At 39.2% G+C, this 23,604-nt stretch overlaps 1 protein-coding gene across 2 annotated transcripts in view; it reads right to left on the bottom strand.

The window, feature by feature from the left end:
* The window catches only part of LOC128505403 (homeobox protein PKNOX2-like), an 85,357-nt gene that overhangs the window by 21,561 nt on the left and 40,192 nt on the right, over window positions 1–23,604 (bottom strand). For both annotated transcript variants that reach the window (XM_053475791.1, XM_053475788.1), the window contains exons 3-4: window positions 14,146–14,254; window positions 10,472–10,608 (exon numbers count right to left, since the gene is read on the bottom strand). In XM_053475791.1, the coding sequence (XP_053331766.1) occupies window positions 10,472–10,608; window positions 14,146–14,232 (224 nt within the window). In that variant the 5' untranslated portion in view covers window positions 14,233–14,254. The remainder of the gene's footprint in view (window positions 1–10,471; window positions 10,609–14,145; window positions 14,255–23,604) is intronic.

Here is a 23,604-nt window from a genome sequence, read left to right as displayed (position 1 = left end):
ACACCTAGAGTAACATATTTTTTGTTGTCCATCACACATGGATATATATATATATAAAAAAGAAAAACAGTGACAGTAGGTAGCTCTATATATTCTACTGTTCAAGAATGTATTTTTTGCCAAACATAGCCAAACTATGATTAAAAAAGTATATAATCATAATATTAATACTTATAATAATAATAATAATAATAATAATAATAATAATATTTTTATAATAATAATACTTATCATTATGTCTATAGATAATTATCATGATATGAATTCTAAACAAAATTGTAAACATATGACTTCACACTATCACCACCCAATGTGTAACTCTGTTTACGGCATTGTTGTCATGGTAACTTATTTTGCATTGATCCTGCTAGCTTCCTATTCTTTTCTGGCTCACTCTCATCCTTGTCCTCCAAACATTTCAAAGGCTGCACTGAATATAATGACACTAGTGCAGAAACCTTTCATAACAATGCGTCACGGTGTTTAGCAGACATTTTCTTCGACTCTTTTTGAGGAGTCTTATGTAACTTAAGATAATTTATAAACAGTGTTATAACATTTTAAAGAATGTGCTGTAACATCTGTTATAAGCTGTACACTAACTATAAGGCCAGTTACTAAAAATGATTGTTACAGCATCATATACTTGATATTGTATGAAAGGCGGGAGGCTGACATGGTTCAGTCAGATTTCAAACTGCTATCTTTTTAAGGCCAAATAACTTGATGATACTTTTCAGCTTTTAGCAACACTCATACAGAAATTGAGGGTAAGTGCATTGACCAGCTTGTCTCTCTAAAATAATAATCAAATTAGCCAGTTCTTAACTGTTTTCAGGACACGCTTGCCTGCTTAATATCTGGAACCCACCTGGCCTTGTAATGCAATTTAGTTCAACAGTACTAGTATTTCCCATCTTATTACTTGAAATATTTATATATAAAAAAAAAATAAATAAATAAATATATATATATATATATATATATATATATATATATATATATATATATATATATATATATATACTTATATATATGTATATAGATAGATAGATAGATAGATAGATAGATAGATAGATGATTTGCAGTATTACAAACTTAACCAGGTAAAACTTAGACAAACCATTAGATCTGGAATACAGTAATAAATGTGATCCTTAATTTGTAATTTGTCATGCTTAGTGGATTTTTTTTTTGTGAACCATTAAAAAGGGATATTTAACTTTATATGGTGATTTTATCATCTTGAGATTTGAAATAATGTAGATTGTGTATAATTTTCACATACTAAAAAATTTATGTATTACATTGGAAGATTTTGCAGAACTAGGCTGACCTGGCGCTGTAAAAACCCATGATTGTACGTTAAAAAAAGCATATGCACATGTGTGCATAGCTACTGCGTGTATGTGCTATGAGTCTCGGGCTATAGAGGCATTGCAGCTGGGTGAGGAGATCCTGCTCCGGCTGTAACCCACCGCTCTCATTTGCAGCCTTTAATAGCCCGCTATATTAGACTCTAATCTGCCTGATCCCAATTTAATGCGGCTCCCTTCAGCCGGCGTGAGGTGAATACTAAACAGGCTTGCGCAGAGCACACAGACATTCTGCGCTCCCCCTGGGCTTGTATGGCTCTCCTCGACCGCACCAGCCACTCGTCCTCCCTCCTCTTCCCAGCCACAGTGCACCCTGGAGGCCATGACTACGTTTATCTCTCCCCCTTCATGCCCTCTCAGCTCTGGATCATAACCTACAGCCAAAGGACGCACTTACTCTAACCCCTGGAGTGTTTTTTTTCCCTGGATTTTAAAAAATGAACATACTTGGAAAAAAAAAAAATCATTACTCATTAAGAGCTCATATTATTTTGAAATCAAAACTAGGCAGAAATTAAATAGCTTTAGTATGTCTTGCATTCTCTACTATCACTCAAAACAGGTAACCAACTGCTTATAAGACATATTTCTGTGAATTGCTTCCTCTACTTTCAGGAATCCATAAGGATCATCATGATATGGGAGTTAGGGAGCCCGAAAATAGCTTGTTAATATGTGGGTAATAATCAGAGCACTACAAAAATAGTATTCTCATTAAATGAAGGAAATCTTAATGACTGCAAAGAACCAAAGGTCTTTGCAGCAGAGTGCAAAGCAGATCTTTTACATAGTAGATGCAAAGCAGTTTTATAGGCGTTACTCTTTCTCTCTCACTCATTTTCCATATAGCTTATCCTGTACAGAATCACGTGTGCCTGGAGCCTATCTCGGGAATAGCGGGGCACTAGGCGGTAAACACCCTGGACGGGGTGCCAATCCATTGCAGGACAGAAACGCGCACAAATTCACACACTTCGGGCAATTTGGAAATCTCTCTCTCACACACACACAGCTATCACTGAATCTGTACATTTACAACCATTTTGTATAAATAGACCTCAGCATAGGGTTAGGACAACATTTATATAGACACTATTAAACTCATCTTAGATTGAAGTGTTACACTAGAAACACGCCTCACTAATGCTGACTGAAGTCTAAATCAGTTACTGTATATAACTGACTCCTGAGACAGCTATTTCTCAGTAAAACAGGCTCATTTACCCCAAAGCACCGAGGTCTGCTCTGAGCTCCCAATTGTGTAGAAGTGTTTAATAGTCCAATTCTATTAATTATGGAGCACAAGTTCAAACAAAAACAGATGCCCTTATCATAGCCCTGCATTTCATGTTGAACACTGCTGTACAATGTGCTCCAGCTCCTGGTAAAAAAAAGAAAGAAAGAAAAAAAAAAAAGCCCTGAACAGGCCATATCTGCAGTGCAGAGGGCTGAAGATGTACTTGCCCCTTGAGAATCATTACCCTGCCCATAAAAAGTGCCATTTACAGTGGTAGGAGTCAGCAGAATCACTCAAACCTGGACGCAGAAAAGAGACAGGTGTACCTAAAAGACCAGGGGTCAGATTTCTACTGTATGATCAAAGAAATATGTTCTATAAATGCTATAAAAATGTTCATACTATTGACAGGGTTTGTTTTTAAAATAATCAGATTTTTAATTTTTTTTTTTTAATTCTTGAATATCTTAGATTACTGTGTAAAAACATCTTTGGAAGAACCGACCGCAGCAGAAACACGAAAACTATGAACACAATTTAACTTGAAAATGAAGCTGGCGTTGTAGCCCACGTTTGTTTGGCTAGCGTGGTGGGCCACCCACAGGCTCCAGGGCGATGGGGGTGCGCACACCCGGTGTGTTTGCCATCCTAATCAGGGCGAGCCACTGGCTGTTGCCTTTATTAAACCAAGTCTGAGATGCCCCCACGCTGAGACTGCTCCTTACACACACACACACACACACACACACACACACACACACACACACTTACTTTCTTACTTTTATAGGCAAACTCTATCCCCCAGGCTACATGTCTGGAGCCAGGCTTGCACTAGAGGCACACACATACAGTGTTCACCTCACGGTTTATGAGGAACCCCTGCTGCTATATTTCAATCAATTGTACACTTTTCTTTCTGCCCTGTTTTCTTTTCTGCTTCTGTTTTGCTTTACACTCTATCTGTCCTCCCCACCTCTCGCTTGCTTTCTAGGGGGTAATGGCCCATAGTGATACCTGGTCAGGTCTCATTGCTGCTTCACACACATAAAGAATTAAATATAGCGATGCAACACTAGAAAAGCAAAAGCGAGGCAGAGAAAGAGGGAGAGAGAGAGAGATAGTCCAGACAGAAATGTTTTATTGCGAGGATGCAGGAATGGGATTGTGGAATAGTAGTGGTGGTGGTGATGGTGGCGCGGCCTGACGAAGTCTCTAATGTCCTATTGGGTTTTTATTATACACGCTGATGTAGTAAGTTTGCTGGCAGCATAATAAGAATTCTCCATGCAACAAATGGATAGTAAAGTTGCTACATCATATTCTGCAATGAAAGCAGAGGTGCAAGCTACGGTATGGAGGATTTCAGGTTCGAAACTACTGAAATATTTTAGGACAGCTCAGTAGGCTGTAAGCATAATACACATACAGGGAAGGTGATTATACACATGTTAACATTGTCCTGAGCAGTAATTGCCCTGTAATGATGTTCAGAACGGGTCAAGAAATAATCATTACTATTACATATTTAACCTCCCAAAATGTCAAATGAATGAGTCCCTCAGCTTGTTTAAACCAATTTTATTGATTACCAGCTGCACACGGTGAGAAACATATACTGAATATACTGATCAGGATCATCCTGTTTGAAAGCTCTACGTCGACCCCAAGGATATAAAGATGACAGCTGCTGAAAAATCTTAAGTGGATCCAGTTTTATAAGTTAAATTTTTTTTTATATCGCTATAATTTTCTTGCATCAAATGTATTTTACAGGGAAAAAAAACAAGAAAATCTTTTGATGCTAATTAATTGGTTGATGTTATAAATGTAAATGATTAAATCAAAGCTCCTTAAACTGACTGGCACACAAACTCCATCAGCATGTCACACTTTAATTTTACAGTTCATACGGTGATGTTATTTAGTATATTTTTCTCATCTTTCCTGGTATTAATTCCTGGCTGTGCCGCTAAATGGAAGTGTGCAACACTTTTGTCATTATGTGCAACAGGAAAGGTGTGAAGTGTGAATATCACGGATGTGCTGTGAAAAAAAAAAAAAACGAAATTATTTTTAAGAACAATCTTTCGAACATGTCTCCGTAACAAAGACTAGCACTGTCGAAGTAACGTTATGGTTAAATGATGGCTTTTTATCACATATGGCTAATCCCGAAATAAATTTGGAATGTAACTTGCACATATTCACAGAAAAGTGTTGCCACCCACATGGAGCAGACAACCAGCCTTGCTTAGAGCATCTTTACTGGTCTCTGCAAAATGTTAATTATAAAGGCTGCACTTATCGCAGAGCATTAAATCCTACACCTAGAGCACCAAACCGATTGCAATTTACTTTTAACTTATCACATTAATAGAACAGGTCTGAATGTCTAATGGTGAAAGTTTTATTTTAATCCTTAAATCTTTAATCGTGTTACATGTTAGAGGTATGAAATATATGTTCTGCGTCTCATTTCTCTTATATAATGTGATTATAAAATTAAATGTAATAGAAACACCTGAATGTATTTTTTATTTGAATATTTAATTTGGCGATTTGTATATGTCTTACGGATATATCGGGCAGGTGTGGAACTGTGGCCAAGTCAAGAGATTGTTATAACATGGGGGTAACCACCTGGCTGTGGCGGTTTTGCAAATTTGATGGTGCACAGATCTCAACTGCAAAGCATAGCGTGAGCCGTTAGATGCTGGGCAATGAATGGCAACGAGAGCTTCCCGGCAGTGAATGTAAACAGACTTTATGGTGCATTACCACAGCTGGGAGCTTCTGCTTCACCGCTCCTCCTTGTGCTATCAAATTAAAAGCACTCCTGATGGAGCACTATAAGCTATGCTGCTATGGCTGCTGGTGCCGAGGTTCTACACTTTGTTTTACTGAGGTCTCTCTCTCTCTCTCTCTCTCTCTCTCTCTTCCTCTCTCTTTCACATGCTCGCTCTTTCCTACTTGTTCTTTCCTCATGAATCCCTACATCCACTGGAGTTTGATGAAAACCAGCATGACTGTGCACCCTGAGTCCCAGAATCGTCTCTCAATGCAAATACACTCTGTACCAGAATTGAAGGATGCGCACGCGAGAGAGAGAGAGAGAGAGAGAGAGAGAGAGAGAGAGAGAGAGAAGGAGAGACAGAACAGTGCCAGAGGTATCGGATATTAGTGAATATAAACACCACGCAGAGAATAACACTAAACCATCTGCAGGTGGCTATATATACACATCCATAACATGCTGCCAAAACACCATGCAACCACACAGAAAGAAGTTCTGTTGGACTGTAAATACTGTGCAGAAGAATATTAAACCTTATCATACTGAATAAATTCAATGCTATTTTTTTATGGCCTGCGGCAACGCTCAACATGGACTGTTTTGCATTAAAAAAAAGAAAAAAAAGTATATTTTTTGTTTTTTCGAATCAGACACCAAGTCGTAAATCTGACGACAGCGTTTTATTACAAGTTTAGAAACTCGTTAGGATAATTACTGTATCACACTTCTATTCCACTGTTAATAATTAAGCAATTCTAGTCAGAGAAGAGTCGAAACAACACTAAACACCCACAAACAGTAAACAGCGCCATACACCCACAAAGCTGGCAATTAGAGCGATGAGAATTTCAAGCGTTTACACTAAAGTGTAAACAACCTGTCAAGATAAATTACACCGCCACCAGATGCCTGAAGTGTTAGGGCAACAATCAAAGTCTCAGCAAATATAGACATAGTTTCGTGCTCTGCACTAATTTACCTGTTTTCACATGCATCCTATTTAACAATAAGTAATTTAAACATCTAGCTCGACCTCCTGGAATATTTCTCAAAAACAGAGCTGACTTGATGGCACAGCAGGTACTGCTGGCGTACCGTATACCAGAGTTCCAGTTACCGACGGTAAGTTTCACATGTTCTCTTGTCCTCTCCCAGCACCTAAAGCATCCTGGTAGGTTGATGGCCTATACAAAATTACTTTTAATATGCATGAGAGTGTGTGTGTTAATGCATTCCACCAACAGTTCCTAGAATAGGATTTTGGATAACTGCAGACAAAAGATGAACTGAATCTTCAGTAGTTATTTTATTACACTGGATATGAAAGTAATAAAATAATATTGAGCCTGGGAGCACTCAAGATAGGATGGAAGTCCATCAGAGGTTACCATGCATACATACTGTATCTATAATACTATAGGTAATCAACTATATTTATTTACTTATCCAGAGGGACTTACATTTGTATTGTATTTCAGTATACATCTAAGCAGTTGATGGTTAAGGGTCTTGCTTAAGGGTCCAACAGGGACAACTTGACAGTTGTAAGATTTGAACATGGGACCTTTCAAACCATAGTCCAATGCCTTAACCACTGAGCTACCCCTGACCCTGACTATATCTTAGAGAGGTGCGAAGAAACCCAAGCAACCTGAGCTCAGGATCACGCCAGGCACCCTGACGCTGTAACGTGACAACGGTCCTTACAAGCTCTTCAATTTAATGACTGAAGATATAACGAAATACAAACAATCCCTCAGAAACAGACTCATTGATTAGGAGCCGTTCCACTTTGGTTGGTGGAGGTGGTTACATCCAGGAAAGGTCAGTCTAGACTTCATCATTATCAGCCACCAGACTAGAGGATTCCCAGACCTTCACAAGCCAACTGTAGCATACAGTATGTTCTCTCCACTGGGTTGCTGACTAATGGGATGTCTACAATACAGCTGTAAGGGGTGCATAAAAGATGGAACTTCACTTTTACGGTTGCTCTCAATTCAACAAAACAGCAGCGTGACTCGGAGGCTCTTGTGAGTCGTCGAGCTCCTCGGCTGGAATGGATAACAGTCCGAGCAACTCTGTAAAGGGATCTGATTTATGCTGCCAGTATTTGCAACATTATTCTTTTAGTCACTACCCACATCTTGTGACCAAAGCTAAGGCTAGAGACTTGACTTGTGTCTCATGTCATATCATTTTTTTTTGTTTTTACTGTTCTAAACAGTGTTCGCTTTAGATGACCAGAAGAAACAAACCTATTCATCTTAAAACAATATCAGCCCTGGTTGGCTGGAGGGAAACTACCTGGCCTTTTCTTGTTATTATTTGGCCCCATGTCTGGAAGATCAGATAAGTAGAAAAATCTGGGTTTTTATTACTTTTTTTTTCAAAAAATATTCATAGTATTTACAATTTGTCATGTAGGATGCACAAATATTCAGTCCCTTGCACACACAGCACATACACACATCCTCGTCTGAAAAACCAGTGACAGATGGACAAGAGAGGGTATGAGACTGTGTATATGCATGTGTATGAGTCTGCATGACTGTGAGAGATTCAGGAAAGTGAGGAACGGAAGGGCAGTGTGTGTGTGTGTGTGTGTGTGTGTGTGTGTGTGTGTGTGTGTGTGTGTGTGTGCGCGTCCAGGCTGAGTTTATGCTTCCAGGCTGCCTCGGGCAGGCTGCTCACATCAAAGGCAGCACTCTTTCTCTAGAGAAGCTGAGAGACCCAGCCTCAGGCCTGCCCAGGCCTTCACACACTCGCCTGAGGGCCTAACGGCTCTCCTACAGCGCTACCACACACTGCTAATCACAGCCAACGCTGCTGCCTGCACACACACTCATAGGATCATGCATGTGGGATATTATGTTATGCCTGCATCCAAAAACCACTGTGTTATAATAAATCCAGGCGGAGTTTCAGATGAAGCGTTAACTATTAAAACAGTCAGAGCAATATGTATTATTGAGTCTTTGAATAAGGTAAGAGAGCATGTTAAATGTAAGGCTCCTGCTCTTCACACCGTGTAGGCATGAGGCACTTGTGTAGCTGTTAAGTTATAAGTAACTGTGCTACGACTTCACGCTGTAATTAAAAAATAGTTAAAGTTGATTGATGTCTTAAAGGGTAAGAACTAAATGTTGCACGGTCTTCTCAGTTATATATCCTATTACAACATCATCATTTATTGTACAGGTATGTTCAAAGTAATCCGGTGGTCTTTTACATGGAGTACGCACTTGAAGTTATATAAGTTTAAATAAATTCTATTATTGTTTTAAAAGAAATCACTAAAATCCATCACTACTGTGTATCCTCGCTTAAAGGAAACCCACCACTGAAACATGAAATATGTACATATTATAAAATCAATGAGAGGCCAGATTGAGGTGGTTGATGTTCAGAGGAGAGATTGTGAGCATATTGGTAGAAGGATGCTAAGGTTGGACCTGCCAGGCAGGAGATCTAAAGGAAGACCAAAGAGGAGATTTATGGATGCAGTGAGAGAGGACATGAAGTTAGTTGCTGTGAGAGAAGAGGATGCAGAGGATAGGGTTAGATGGAGGCAGATGATTCGCTGTGGCGACCCCTGAAAGGGAACAGCCGAAAGACAAAGAAGATAAAATCAATCATGGCATGGTGGCGCAGTGGTTAACACCGTTGCCTTACACCTTCGGGGTCGGGGTTTGATTTCCGTCTCAGGTTAGTGTGCATGGAGTTTGCATGTTCTCCCTGTGCTTGGGGGTTTCCTCATTGTACTCCAGTTTCCTTTCACAGTCCAAAGACATGTAGATTAGGCTAATTGGTGTTCACAAATTGCCTGCAGTGTGTGTATATGTTAGTGCCCTGCGATGGATTGGCACCTCATCCAGGGTGTACTGTGCCTTAAGCCTTCCTGGGATAGGCTCCAGGCCCTCCAGGACCCTTTATACCCATTCAGATGAGTGCATGAAATATCACTGTTCTGATATTTGTTGGTTATTGTTTTAGTTTTGTTTCTTCTGTGTTTAAAATATTAAAGGTGCACTACTTAATATTCACAACGGTTTTGAAACTTATAATAATCAGATTATAATTGTCAGATTATAATAATCAAAAGATCTTTTAGAGAAGCTGTGATTTAAAAAACTGCCATGCAAACTATTGACTTGACTCAGCAGATAGGATGTACTGTATGTTGCATTTGACTAAAACTTTAAACTGAGCATTTTTAGCAAAGCACATACTCCTCAACTAGAAATTCCTACTCCGGAAGGCGGAAAGGTCTGCTCAGCCTCCAGTTGAGCAAGATCAGCAAAAAAATAAAGTAGAACTTCCTTACTTTTAACCTCTTGAGACGCAAACGTTATATAGGAACCTGATTTTCTTCAAACTATAGTGTCGGTATATACAGTACATTTGTGATCCTCATATGAGGACTGTTAGGTATACAGTAATTGTTTTGCCAAACTTTCTCTGTTTAATGACATTGGTTAAGTTCGCAATCACGTTCAAGTTCATGTAGTGCTAATAACAGTGGTCTGGGATAGATACAGTAGAGTAGGCTATAATGAATTATGCTTTATATTCGTACAGTATTTGCTTTAGAACAATTAACATAAAGGGCATTCTGTATTAATTAAATCTATAAAAACTATATCATTGACTATACTGTACACTGTTTTGATGGTGTAAAAATACATTTTTAAATGGCTAACTCAGAGTTACTTTGCTGGATTGTTTCACAAATACAAACATGCAGGAATCCATGTTTTTTCTTTCAAGAGGTCAAAAATGAATTACTTAGACTTCTGAATCAAGTCGAATATCAGTTGTTTGCCCCATTAACTATTTCTTCTTGGTGAAAATTGCAGTTGCAGTTCACACACAAGCAACATACTACAAAATATTGACACTTTAAACTTTAAAACCTCCCAAGCAATAATGAGTGACAAAGCCAAATAAGCATGCCCGAAAAGTATTACATGACTTTCACAACTGCTTTCATCACAATGAAAATCCTATTTCAGCTTTCCATTAACCACAGTGACCCTCAGTCCACCAAGAGGTTGATCTCACCTGTACACAGCCCTTTTGTCTGACTCCAGCTGGGCCTGCGGGTCAAGGGTAACGCTGAGCGCGGCGGCCCCTGCGCCTGATGCCGCTGAGATGTGGACCTGCTGGGCCTTGGAGTTCTGTTGTGCAGTGCCTGTCATCTGCGGTGAGAAACACAACACATCACCTCAGGCTAAACATGGCAACGCTCGTCCTACATTTCCACACTTACACAGAGTTAGTTTTTCTTTTCTTGCTCTAAATCTTACTAAAATATCTGCGCATGCTCTTACTGGATGCCTGCCAGTTCCTGTCATTTTATCAGATTAGATTTCGGGGCGCATCAGTTTTGATCATTTCAAATGGATTAAGACTCTTTATCCAGTACAAGAGGGAATATGGGCAGAGTAATCTCGTTTGCCATCATTTCTAAGAAGAAAGGAAGAAAACAGATGTTCCATGATATTTTTTTTCTGTCTGAAAGTCTCAAGGCATAAACTTGAATAAAACGTTTCTCAATCTGCACACTTATTCCGAGAGCTAATGTTGCTTCCTCCGTGTCCCGTATGGACAATATAACATGGCTGACAGCAGCATATGGTCTAATTAAATCGGAGAAGGTAATTTTCAACACTCGACCCCTAAATTTTAATGTAGGTCAAACTTTGCATTAAAATCTACTTTTCCTTTCTCAGTCATCACATCAATCTGCTGTATGAAAGATTTCGACCCTTTCTTGCCTGTTGTCAAACCTGTTGTCGAATGCAGAAAGACATCTGTTTATCAGGAGTCACTTCGCTTGTTTACAGCGCTCTCGTCCTCCACTCACTCCACTTCCTTCCTGCCCTCTTTCTATTTCTCTCCCTCCTGATGAGGTTCTGAAAGCAGCACCCCAACAGCCCCCCCCCCACCCCCTTCCCCGCTGTCTGGGTTTTATATGGGCTTTGGTGGGTGGGTGGATTGATGGGAGCTGAACGGGAGGGGTATCCTGGGTGCTGGAAGTCTTAATCCTAGCCTCAAATGGGAAATAAATTAGCTTCTTCACACTTAACTAGCTCTCATTTGCATGTCTCCATCAGAGTGCTGCGTTCCACTCTCCCCCAGCACTAATCCTCAGGGTGTAGGGATGCACTGGTTAGACAGGGAAGAGGAGAAGGAGGCGCTATGATGAAGTTTTCTCCCTTCACACACGCTAAGAACAAGGCAGGTGATGACCTGATATAGTAAAAGATGTCCCTGACTACAGGCTTTATACAGTACATACTTCGATATGAAGTCGGGTGTCAGTCCTGGAGGGTCACAGCTGCACAGTCGAGCATTCTACCTCATTTAACACAGTCAATTCAACTCATCAGCTAATTACCCAGGGCCCTCGTTCAGTGCGTTTGAATAGAAAAGCACTCATTTGTGCGGAGCTGTGGCCCTCCAGGACCTGGTATTGACACAGGTGATGTAGCCAGATGGAGAAACTGTATTCTCATTTGTGTCTAACAAAGTTAGTATTATAGCACTGAAATGAGCTTGGCCTTTCGAATATGTGAGAATTCTACACCTGACCTAAAGCACTTGGGAGCAGATTAAAGATTATGGACACATAAGCATAATTTAAAAAGGCTAACACAGAACAGCGAAGGGAAGCAATGTTTATGGTTCAAAAAGAGCCAACTAAGGCTTGTAGAAACAAGGTTTCTGAAAACTGAACTGAAATTTCCCCTGTGTGATTTAATGCTGACTTAAACCCAATTTGTCTTCCAATTCGGTCATTTGCTAGGCCCCAGCTACTACCTACTGTAGCTCTCCCCTATCACACAACAGCACAGAAACTGGTAGAATGAAGGCTGTCATTCCAACAAGAGACCTGAAGTCAGACACCACATATTTGATGTGAATGTGTAACCAATCGCTCTATTTCTCTACTTAAGTTTTATATACAGTATATTAACTTTTTATACTTTTTAAATTAAACTCCTAGCACTTTCGACATACAGTATTAAAACTATCCCAACTCTGGTACTGTATGTCCCATTCAGAACTTGTGCAATGCTGGCATATAAATGTTTGCAATTGCCCCCTGTTGTTCTTTTGTTATTGCCATTTTTTATCCTTCTTTTTTCCATTAAGATGAACAGTTGAACAGTGATGTGGCCAACTGTGATGATACTGGCTGTGCCATTTGTACAGCGCCCACAGCTGCCGTAGAGCAATCCCAATTCACATTTCTAACAGAAATGCATCTCTAGTTTTAAAGTGCCACTCATCGTCTACACTGAACACACTTGAAAGAGTGCACTAACTGCCCTCTTCTGCATACTGTACTTGATTGGCACATGATGCACATGATTGGCAAGTGTCACTCTGATTAACAGAGAGCCTTCTCTCCCAGCCAGGCAGCATGATCAATGCCATAGACCTTTTTTTCCTGTTAAACAAGGTTTCTTTTTTTTTGGTAACAACTAAACACGTTAATAATTTGGTTTAACTTCAAATCCTTTAATTCATTTATTAAATAAACCTACACAAATATTTATACAAATATTTTATAATGACCCTTTTGTTTAGTTTTTTTTTTTGTAATGACTGGCCATTTTCCCTTTTTGGAGGTTGCTATATCGCCATGTCAGCTTCCTGATTTCTGTTATGACTTGTCACATCATGAGAACTGACATTGCAGCTTAGTGTGCAAAGTAAAATGAGCTGGATTTATGGAAATGAAAATAATCCAGAGTTGCAAAATCATCATTAGATATTCTAAGCCAAAAAAGTTCTTAACATGTTAACAAAAATGTTTATGTGCAAACATCCCCAAAATTTACTTGCAACATTTTTACTTACATTTTTTAAACTACTTGCATGCAAAATATTAATTTATGTTTTTATTTATTTTTATTTATTTGAAATAAGATACGATATATGTATAATATATGTGTAATATGTATACATTTCAGAGAAAAGTTTTTCTAGTGGTGCTACTGGGAAATCATCTCTACCTAATGTGGCCAGTGCAGCAGAAATTTAGTCTTATAGTGTACCCAGTTCTCTTACCTCATCATCTGTACATTATGCTCAAACAGTACTAGCTTCCAAAAATTTCATGCTAAAGCTGCCATCCTCAATCAGTACCACTGTAGTCAATTTGTAGTTCATTAAATAGCTTCTGTCGAAACTGAGCATAATTGTTTCTGGAGCTGCGTTACACTTTGGCACATGGGTCCAGTCTTTGTTGCATTTATTATTATATATCTGTGTTGCATTTTTAATCGATATCATTTTAAACATCAGTAGAAAATGATGAGGAAGAAAAGAGGCTTTTTTACTAATAGTTATCCTTGTCTATGATTTAAATATGTACTAACAATACTAACAAAAATGCACTAAAAATATGCAATGTGCTATTTGACAAAAAGAAATCACAGATATTTACATATATTTAAAATATTTAATAGATTTTACTGTGTTTGCAATTGCAAATAAATCTTTAAAAGTGTATGTAGCTTTATATTAGTTATCCTGAGAGTATACGCCTACATCACGTAGCCTATGATCATTATATTTTAGTCACACTTTTCATAGACAAAGTAATTTGCCTTAACCAAGTACAGACTTCATATATATTTCATAAGCTTGATGAATGATCATATGATATTTTTAGTGTGCTTATTTGCTATGTTATTATTATTATTATTATTATGCTGACTGACCTGTTGGCTCTCTTGATAGGATGGTGGAGGGACGCTCTGTGTGGCCATCATTGTCAGTGCTGGTGCTGGAGGCACATGTTGCATCATGGGAGAGCTTCACATGGAGACCCTGCAAGAGACAAATCAACTCAGATCAGTATCACATCAACAAACAATAATACTCGAGTGCTTTCATTTCAACAAAAAGGTCAAATAACTGGTAACAAACTATCTGAACCTGAAATTGGATTTAGAAGTCAGTCATTGGTGGAGGATAAAGTCGGTTCAACATGATATTTATCTGAAACATGTCCAATGCAGTCAGGATTCAGGAACTACCAGCAGGTGCTGCTGTATTTATGAAAGACTCTCTCTCTCTCTCTCTCTCTCCCTCTCTCTCTGATCACACCTTACACAAATAGTCTAAAACTGAACATAAGCCTTGGTTCATGTCAGAAAGTGACTAGAAAAACGTTGTGCCTTACACAGACAATAAACCAAGTTGCGTCCCCTATGGGGCCATGATTTTGTTTCAATTTGTTCCAGAGTTGGAGATCCCACAAAATAGGATCCAAAAGTCTTAAGCCTGAGAACACATTCGAAACAGGAGCTATTAGAATTTTAAAGCATTTAATCCAAAAAAAGCAAATATTCAATATGTCAGTGTGTCATTTTTACAATTTCGTGTGCTGTGGGTGTAATTTTCCAGAATAAAAAGCTCTGTGAGTCTAATAAATAGGCAGAATATTATTGTACATTTATAATAATCGAATTGTGTTTGTAAAAGAAACAAGACTTTCATAAAATTTTGAGAACCCCTGCTCTGCACTAGATGTCATATTTTTTTTGTTTTTCAGAACTTAATTACATGCCAAGTGACTGGTATTAAGTTATTCCCTTTAGATCAGTGGCGCTCCGAGTGGGGTCTGGGGACCACCTCAAGTCTGTTAATCATAGCCAGGAGGTCTGTGCTTTGTTGAACACCACAACCCACACAAATATATACATTAATATAAATCATGTTTTTATAAACTTTTGGTGGTTTTAATGTTCTCTCGAAATTAATAGCTTTAATTCAATCCTCAATGATGGCTTACTTATAAGAAAATGCTACATGAGTCCTATAAAGAGCTTAAAATTATTGAAATTAGTATACAGTACTTACAGTATATTGTATCTAAGTAAGTTTTTACACTCTTAAAAACATCATCTGATTTAATTTTAAAATATTAATTCTGTGATCTTGCAAATCAAGAAAAAAATAGCTGGCCTATTTAAAGCTGAAACTGGTGTGTCTCTGTGTGTGTGTGTGTGTGTGTGTGTGTGTGTGTGTGTTCTTCAGGTTAACACTGCAGCAACAAACCAATCAGGATCTCATTAGCTGTGTTGTCGTAGGAGTATTTGCTGCAGGGTGTGGCAGGACAGGCTCAGGGGATGGTGCACGCTGCAACATCCCTTTCTTAGATAATTGGGCCCATGGTGCCCCATATAAACCCCCAGCCCTTTACATGATACACCCATACAGAGACTATCATAGTGCCTCATACGCCCCAAATCGCTCTCTACACGAGCACGCTCATGTGAGCAGGAGGACAACTTAGCTGATGTCAAATTATTATTGATATTAGCATAAAGCTGTCAATTATATTATACATGTTATGAATGGTGTAATGTCAAATCAAATCAGCGCTGAAGTGAAATGTGCAGATTACATCATGAATGAAAAATGAATTGGTATGGAAGACTAGTAGCACAAAGCATTTAGACTTGTGTATATTGTTTGTTTTTAAATGAATTTTCAAAAAGGCAGTGCAGCTGCACAAACATTTTCTCCTGACTTTCATGTGTTTTTTTTTTTAATTAACCACATGATCTACAATTCTTGAATATATCTTCAAACAGCTTTAAATAAAATAATGTTTTCTTGCAATGTGTTACACTTTCTGTACTTCTACAGACAAGGCATTACTTTTTAGCCCAAATGTGCAGACTGAGACTGGAAATTGCATAAATCGCTCTTTTATAGATCTGTAATTGGCTGTATATTAACTGAATGGCATGTAAACATCACAACATGGGCCACTCCATTCAAAAACCTCTATATATGTAATATTGATTTTTCCATATAACAAAGTGTCTTCCTTCACTCATCAAATAGAGTTTAGTGTAATACAAATAAATACACGGCCCTTAACCACATCCAGATCACTAAACCCATGAACATAAGTCTATTAACAGGCCTGGTACTGTAAGCATTTACACAACAAATAACTCACTGCTCATGGAAAACTATTCCCAAAATATACTATTATCGACAATTTATAAACCAAAAAAAATTTTGAATAAAAAAAAAAAATTGTGAATATAATATATGTGAAAAGATGATGCATGTAAATAAGGCGGCTTAGAAGAATATATCCATCCATCCACTCATCCATCCAGGAGCCTCTGTAGTCCAACTAGGGACAATGGAACTCAATGGTAACCACTTTATTTATTCCCGTTTTTATGAATGTGGTAGGACCTCTATTCAACATTCACATAGACATTCTCACACTATGGACAATTCGGGAACACTAATTAGTCTAATCTACATGTGTCTGGACTGTGGGAGGAAGAAAAGTTACCTGGAAGAAACCAACCACGGGGAGAACATACTGTACAAACGCCATGCACACAGACCTGAGGCAGAATTCGAACCCGGACCCTAGAGGTGCAAGGCGACAGTGCTAACCACTAAGCACCCCATATACAGTACAGGGTGGGTAAAATAGTACTGTAACTATTAAAAATTGGTAATAAAGTCCATATTTTTAATACAATTGAATTCAATTCGTACACTGTTGAGGAAAATTTCAATTTCAATTCCTATGTAGTATTGTCTGTTTACTGTAGAGACTGTTTATCATGGGTTCAAAGGTACTGCAAGTTCTATAGCCATTAAATATTGCCTAGTTAATTTAAGCTTTATATTCCTCTATGTTGTCGTTTATCACAAAAGTGTGCAATTTACAGTTTTTTTTTGTCAGAATGATTATGACAGTTGACAAATTAAATGAATAATAATAGACTATATACAGTACAAAATTATATAAGGTACAACCTTCTCTACTGAAGATGGTAGGCTTAATTACTTCAAAGCCAAAACATTTCAATATAAATTATGACCTATATAGTTTTGCTTCCGTGAGGCCCTCATGAGACAGGGTTACTGGCACTCTGCAGCTCAGGAATCTTCTTTTTTGCTGTCTGCCTCTTCAATTACTGTCAAAAAACCGAGGGAGTACATGATCCAGTTGAGGCAGAGATAATTCATATCTTTTAAAAAATAATAATGAAATAAATAAAAGTCGTGCACAAGGGACTGGGAATGTTCAAGAAAGCAGACCTGTGAGTCAGGGCAAATCTGCCAGACAAATCTGTCTCTCCTTGTACAAGAGTGGAGAAGCAACATTAGGACTGACACTCTCTCTCTCTCTTTCTCTCTCTCTCTCTCCTTCTGCCTTTCAGTTTTTTCTCATCCTGGTTCTCCATGTGTGGAAAAGAACAGAGCAGGCCAACACAAACTACTAGCTATTTATGGACGTCTTTCTTATACAGTCTCTCTCACACACAAACAGAGATACACACACACACACACACACACACACACACACTGATTTAGGGCAGTCACTATCAGCACCTCTGTATGTACTCTAACTGTTTTATGTAGGACTTTGTAGGAACGTGAAGAATCTTCCATCCCAAATTAGATTCTGGCTCAGCGTTGCATATTTTATGAACCTCATCCAAATCATACAAATTGAGGATGTTGTGTGTATGTGTGATTTGTATACTGATTACACACTAAGCCTGTGTTCTCATTCCAAGTGCTATCAGCCAAAAGGCATCTTCACTGTTATCTCTCCTCATTTTAATTGCAAATTTTGGGAGCGAGTTGGTAATTAAATGGAAAATTGCACATTAATTGATGAGACTAAAGATAAAGCTATTCCAATTATTGCGCAGTACTTTAGGAGGCCTCTCAAGTCTCACTCCCTTGAGTAACCCACTACCTAACACTGCAGCTCTGTAATAATACACAGCCACCAGTGTTTTTAAACACACACACACACACACACATATAAATACACATACACTTTTTAATGAGTTAGGAGATCTCCCGGGTCATCGTACAGTCTCGAGGGGTAAAGGGTGTGCCCTGATTAAGTTGTGCAGTTTGCCCTTTTGAAATGCACCACGGCTCACACAGATATAACACGCAGGATATTGATCTCAGTTTATTGACCGATATCAACATATCAACCCTATCCACTGACACACTGCAGCTATCACTCACTCCTGCCATTAACCTAATGGACTAAACAGACATGTGTCCAGTGAGAACACAACAAACATGACACCCGTACCTCTAGACTGCTGTACACACACACACACACACACACACACAGATAGCCACTACAGTATATCGCATACATGTGCATATTGTGAGAACACAGCTCTGCAGGGAAGCACAGGAAATTGCTGCAGGAAAACCTCCAGATCGCATGTTTGCTTCATAAAACCGCTTGCTGTTAATTTTGCCAAGGAGAACAGTGTGTGAAAAGGGAAATAAAGAATAAAAAGGAATGCAGAATTATGCATAGAGCAACATCAAAAGCTCATGAATGTGGAGCAAAGGGAGGAAATTTGGTGTCTAATCAGAGTGTTCTGAATGGCATTAAAAGCTCTGGAACACCGTCTGACTTACTCGCCTCATGTTTATGACTCCTCTTTTCTGCAGCGGCTCAAAGAATGATGTTTCTTGTGTATGAAGAGATCCTATAAAGTCACAATCGGCAACAGCCCTCTCGTTCAGTCTAATTTGATTTGACTGTTTTTGTTTAAACGAATTCCGTGAAATGATTCCGGTGAATTAGAATCAATCGGATTTGATATCGATTCCATTCAGTTTGAGGACATTCAAAAAACAATTTGATTAGATTTGACTCGAAATTTGATTTTGAATTAGAATCGTTTTGCTTTGATTTGATTCTGGTGGATTCACTCCAAATAAATCCAATTCGATTAAACCTAACCCATTTATTTTTCACATAACCATTAGCATAACATCTTGTTTTATAATCACTGTGAGGTAAGAGGCGTTAGGAAGTTTTTATAGAGACAAAGGATTTACAAAGACAACAGTCTCTGAAGTTGGTGCTGAATTCGGAGTTCTAAAAAGAGCGTGCCCAGCCGAACTGTAGGGCTGCTGGTCGATAACGTAGCGTCATCTGACCCTTCGGCGCCGATCATTAGCTCGTCTGATCACTGAAGATCATTCAGACAAGCGACTAGGGGAGAACAGCTATCGACGAAAGTAATGAACCAATGTCTGACTGTGTGTGTCAGTCTGCCTCTCAGCCTTTATGAGCTTCTTAATTAAACAGTAATTAAAAAACGACCATGACTACTGGGGCACAGCAGAACATCTTGTCCTGTCTCTTCAATCTATACTTAATATGCAAAAAAAAAAAAGAAAAAGAACGAGATTATATACTGTACTGCTTAGCACGGGCGAATATATTTCAACAAAATGTGAAACAAACACAACATAAAGAGGACTGATTATCTCGAGTGTCACAAGTATTACATGCATACTGGGAAATCAGGACCTTCCTAAGAGTAAGACGCAAACTCCTGCGGTGCCAATTAAGGATTTGTATCCAAATAAACATAAATCTGTGGATATGGGGAGGTTAGGTCTTAGATTAGCACTGAGATATTCAATTTCTTTCCCTTTAGCAAAAGGAAAAGTACTGGAAACCCGAATCTATCTGTATCATACAAGGAGGAACGATAATCTCGGACCAGCGCCCTCTTGTTCGTATTATCATATTTATTGAGGCATGAAAGGCAAACACTTACCCAAAGTAAGTTTGGGAAGTTTGCTACACAGGAATCCTGGAGTGCAGGAGGAAGTGGTTTTAGTGTTTATAGAGGCCGTTTATCATGCACAGACCGTCTCTCTGTCACCAAGCCAAATTTCACATCTGTCAAGAGCTTTATATCTGTGTACTAGCACACAGATGGACAGATTATAGCAACAGCAGAGATCAACTTGTTCCGAGCATACTTACGGGTTTATACAGCAACCGAACGTTTGCAACACTTAATAAACAAAAATCCATCACTCATCGCGTGCTTCTAAGCTAAGCAGTAGACACGATCAGATAAATATAAGGATCATAGCTTTAAGCCATGTGTGTGCTAAGCCAGAAGTGTGTCCGATTGCCATTTTCCAGTTCTCCTTCAGTGTAACCTGCTCGGAAGTCCGCCAGCTGCAGATCCTGCGGGGGAACGCAATGAATAATATTAAAACAGCGAGTGCGTCGCAAATGCCCAAATATCATGAATCTTAATATCTCGTATCAGGGCTTCTCTAAAGCGCATAAATAAAGCAGCCAGTCTGAATGTATCTGCTCCATTAGAGGCCAGAGTGTGGGCCCATTTGCGGAGCATGTGGGGCGACGTGGGGGGCTGAGTCAGAAACGAAAGGGAATTGTGGGGAGGAAGGAGGAGAAAAAGAGAAAGGAGGGAATGAGAAGCCTTGCACAGAGGTTGTGGGTCCAGCCCAAGGCCGAAGGCCACACACACACACAAACAATCCCAGCACTGCTCATTAACCTGTATGAGTTTCAGATAAAGGATTAAATGTACTGGACTCATAAAAGGAAAAAAAAAAACACAGTCTAAAAGGCATAAATACACTAAAACAGATGTGCACGATGGATGCACGCAGCTGATGATGCCCTGCCAAAAACACTCAAAAGCAAACACGCTGTGTATTATAAAGGAAATATTTCTTGTTTTTAAACAGTTGCCCAGCTTCAGTGATCTGTAGCTCAAAAGACCTTACAATAAGTTCAATGCCCGAGTGTGAAATACCCAGACAGCATGTAAAAGGAGATCACTGCACCATCCATCCAATCTATCTCCAATTTCTGTTTCCTTTGTGTTTATGCTAATGATTGTTTGGATGTAGCGGATCTGGAAATGATTGTGCTGCGGCCTGCTTTTTTAAAATTAGATTAAAGTCTTCGTCGAAAATGGGTGCCTTCGAAACTTCGCATGTAGTGAAATTTTGTAATTTCCCCCAGCCTGATGGATCGCATGCAAATGACCTCATTAGCATAGCTAAAAGCTTTTATTATAATTAGCATTTCCTCAATAGAATGCACAAGCATAGCGAGGATGAAAGTGAAAAAAAGACAAATTTGCATGTTTACCATTAGATTTCTCTTGTAAAAACTTTAAAGCAAACAATGCGTACTGTATAAATGGATGGAGCAAATTAATGAGGTGCATTCAATAAAGTCGTTTCATCCACGGGCTTTTTAAGTGCTGCTGACGAGGAGAAGGGAGATGTTAAGGATATCCTCTGGTTTATTTTAAACAGCTTTCCTGGCACCCTGCTAGAGGAAAAGAGACACACAGCCACACTGCTTATGCAGGCTTGTCGGCTGTCATTGTTAGGGTTTTTCCTCATTCACAGTTTCTTCCTCATTCATCCGTTCCTTCTGAAAACATTTTGGGATTCAGTGGAATAGCAGGGACGCTGGGAGCTGCAACACTCTTAAACACACTATAAATGTATCAGGGACAAACAGTTCATATGATCAGTGTATTACAGAAATTAAGTGCCTGACACAGATAGAGTCAAAATGTTATTAGAAGTGGTCTCTTAATTATATACACACAGCCTACTTGTGTGTATTTCTGTACATATTTGGACACATGGCAAAATCATTTAATTTATTAAATATTTATAAATTAAAATGCTTTGGTACTTAAGCGAATCTACGATGCAATACACCAGTCTGACACCAATTAGCGGTATGTAGCATACAACAAGGCAGTATAGTATAAAGAACAAATCTGGCTTGATTCCTTCTTTAATTGCCAAAATATAAGAATGCAAAATAAACCGCAGTTACAGTCTTATTAATTAGCCCTCCTACCCTAAAACACATAACATTTTATGCCTGTCCTTTTTAAAGGCCTTGTGTACCGCACGTGGGTCTCGGTGCAAGAGAGTGGCGCGTCCCGTGGTTGACACACAGTGCTCTCACATTTCCTCTCTGAGCTGATAAAAATCGGAATATCGAGGACTGGAATGCCGCTGAAATTGGAGCTCCAGAGCTTGCGTGGAGGGAGGGTAATCTTCAAGAGTTTCTGCTGTCAAATCATTCCCCAGTGCTCTCATGTCGAGCTGAGATATGGTATGGGGACAGTAGACGCTTTATCTCTGTCTCCATCGGCGTGATCTTTTTTAAATGGATACCTCCTAATCTTAGCACCAGCATGCCAGCTCCATGTCACTTAACCAGATTTTGGCTCAACAATCAGTGATTGGTGTCAACAGGACTGGGTTGTGTTAAACCAAGCCCAATGTCAAACCGTCGAAATGTAGACTGCTCCAGCTCATCACACCACCAAAGATGGCTTTTGGTTAGTGACTCACTGACTGATGGAAACAGAAGCTCTTTCTGACAGATTTTCCACCCACTTAATTTGCCATCAATCAATTTCCACTGCTTGGATGTTAATGGAATATGGCGTCTTTGCTGGGAAATGGGCCACAACCAAAGGTCTGCTTTCGGAAAACCATGGGTCTGAACCGCAAAATGAGAGTAGTGTGGGGAGGGGGTGGCTGTATGTGAGGTGGTAAGACAATTGGGGCTGGTTAGAGAAAGTGGGACAGGTAGTAAGAGAGGGAGTGAGAGGAAAAAATGTAAGATATGTGAGAGAACAGCATGGCCTTGGCACTAGGGCACACTAGTGACAGTAGGATTACAGAACACGTGCTCTTCATTCAAAGCATTCCTCACTCGAAAACTTTCTGTGCATCGATATGTGTATATGTGTTTGTTTGGATGGAGATGGAAAGAAAGACAGTGAGAAAGAATGAGAGAGAAGCGATAGGGGGCTAATGAGAAGGGAGATTATCACACAGAGACTCTGAGCGCTCTGATTGTCAGCAGACTCATAATAAAGAGTTTAGTGTTCGGTTTCAAAAGAGAACCTATTGAAAACGCCACAGCAGGCGCATACACATGGCCCAGCAAAGAGGATAGAATGATCACAATGGAGCATATGTGGTGAAGAGGTTAGCAACACAGATGCCCTCCAGTACCTTCTAGTTATAATACAGAGGGAGTAGAGAGTTGAGAGATCACAGAGACAGAAAGCAATACAGTTGTTTCAATGACCACAGACCATGAGGAATGTTAAACTGTTGTACTGGTGGTGAGAGGAGCTTGAAGGCAGTAGGGTAGGAATACCTAAGAGGAAATGGAATTGCAGACACAGAATAAAAAAATTACAACTTCATCGCTTTACAGCTTACAAACTTTAAACTTTCACAGACTGTGTGTGCCTTTCAATCAGGCTGGGATACCGATGAAAATATGTCACCAAAATAAATAATCACAGGCTATA

The sequence above is a fragment of the Clarias gariepinus genome, chromosome 17 (assembly GCF_024256425.1).
Source record: "Clarias gariepinus isolate MV-2021 ecotype Netherlands chromosome 17, CGAR_prim_01v2, whole genome shotgun sequence".
NCBI lineage: Eukaryota > Metazoa > Chordata > Actinopteri > Siluriformes > Clariidae > Clarias > Clarias gariepinus.
This window is presented reverse-complemented; position numbering and strand designations above follow the sequence as displayed.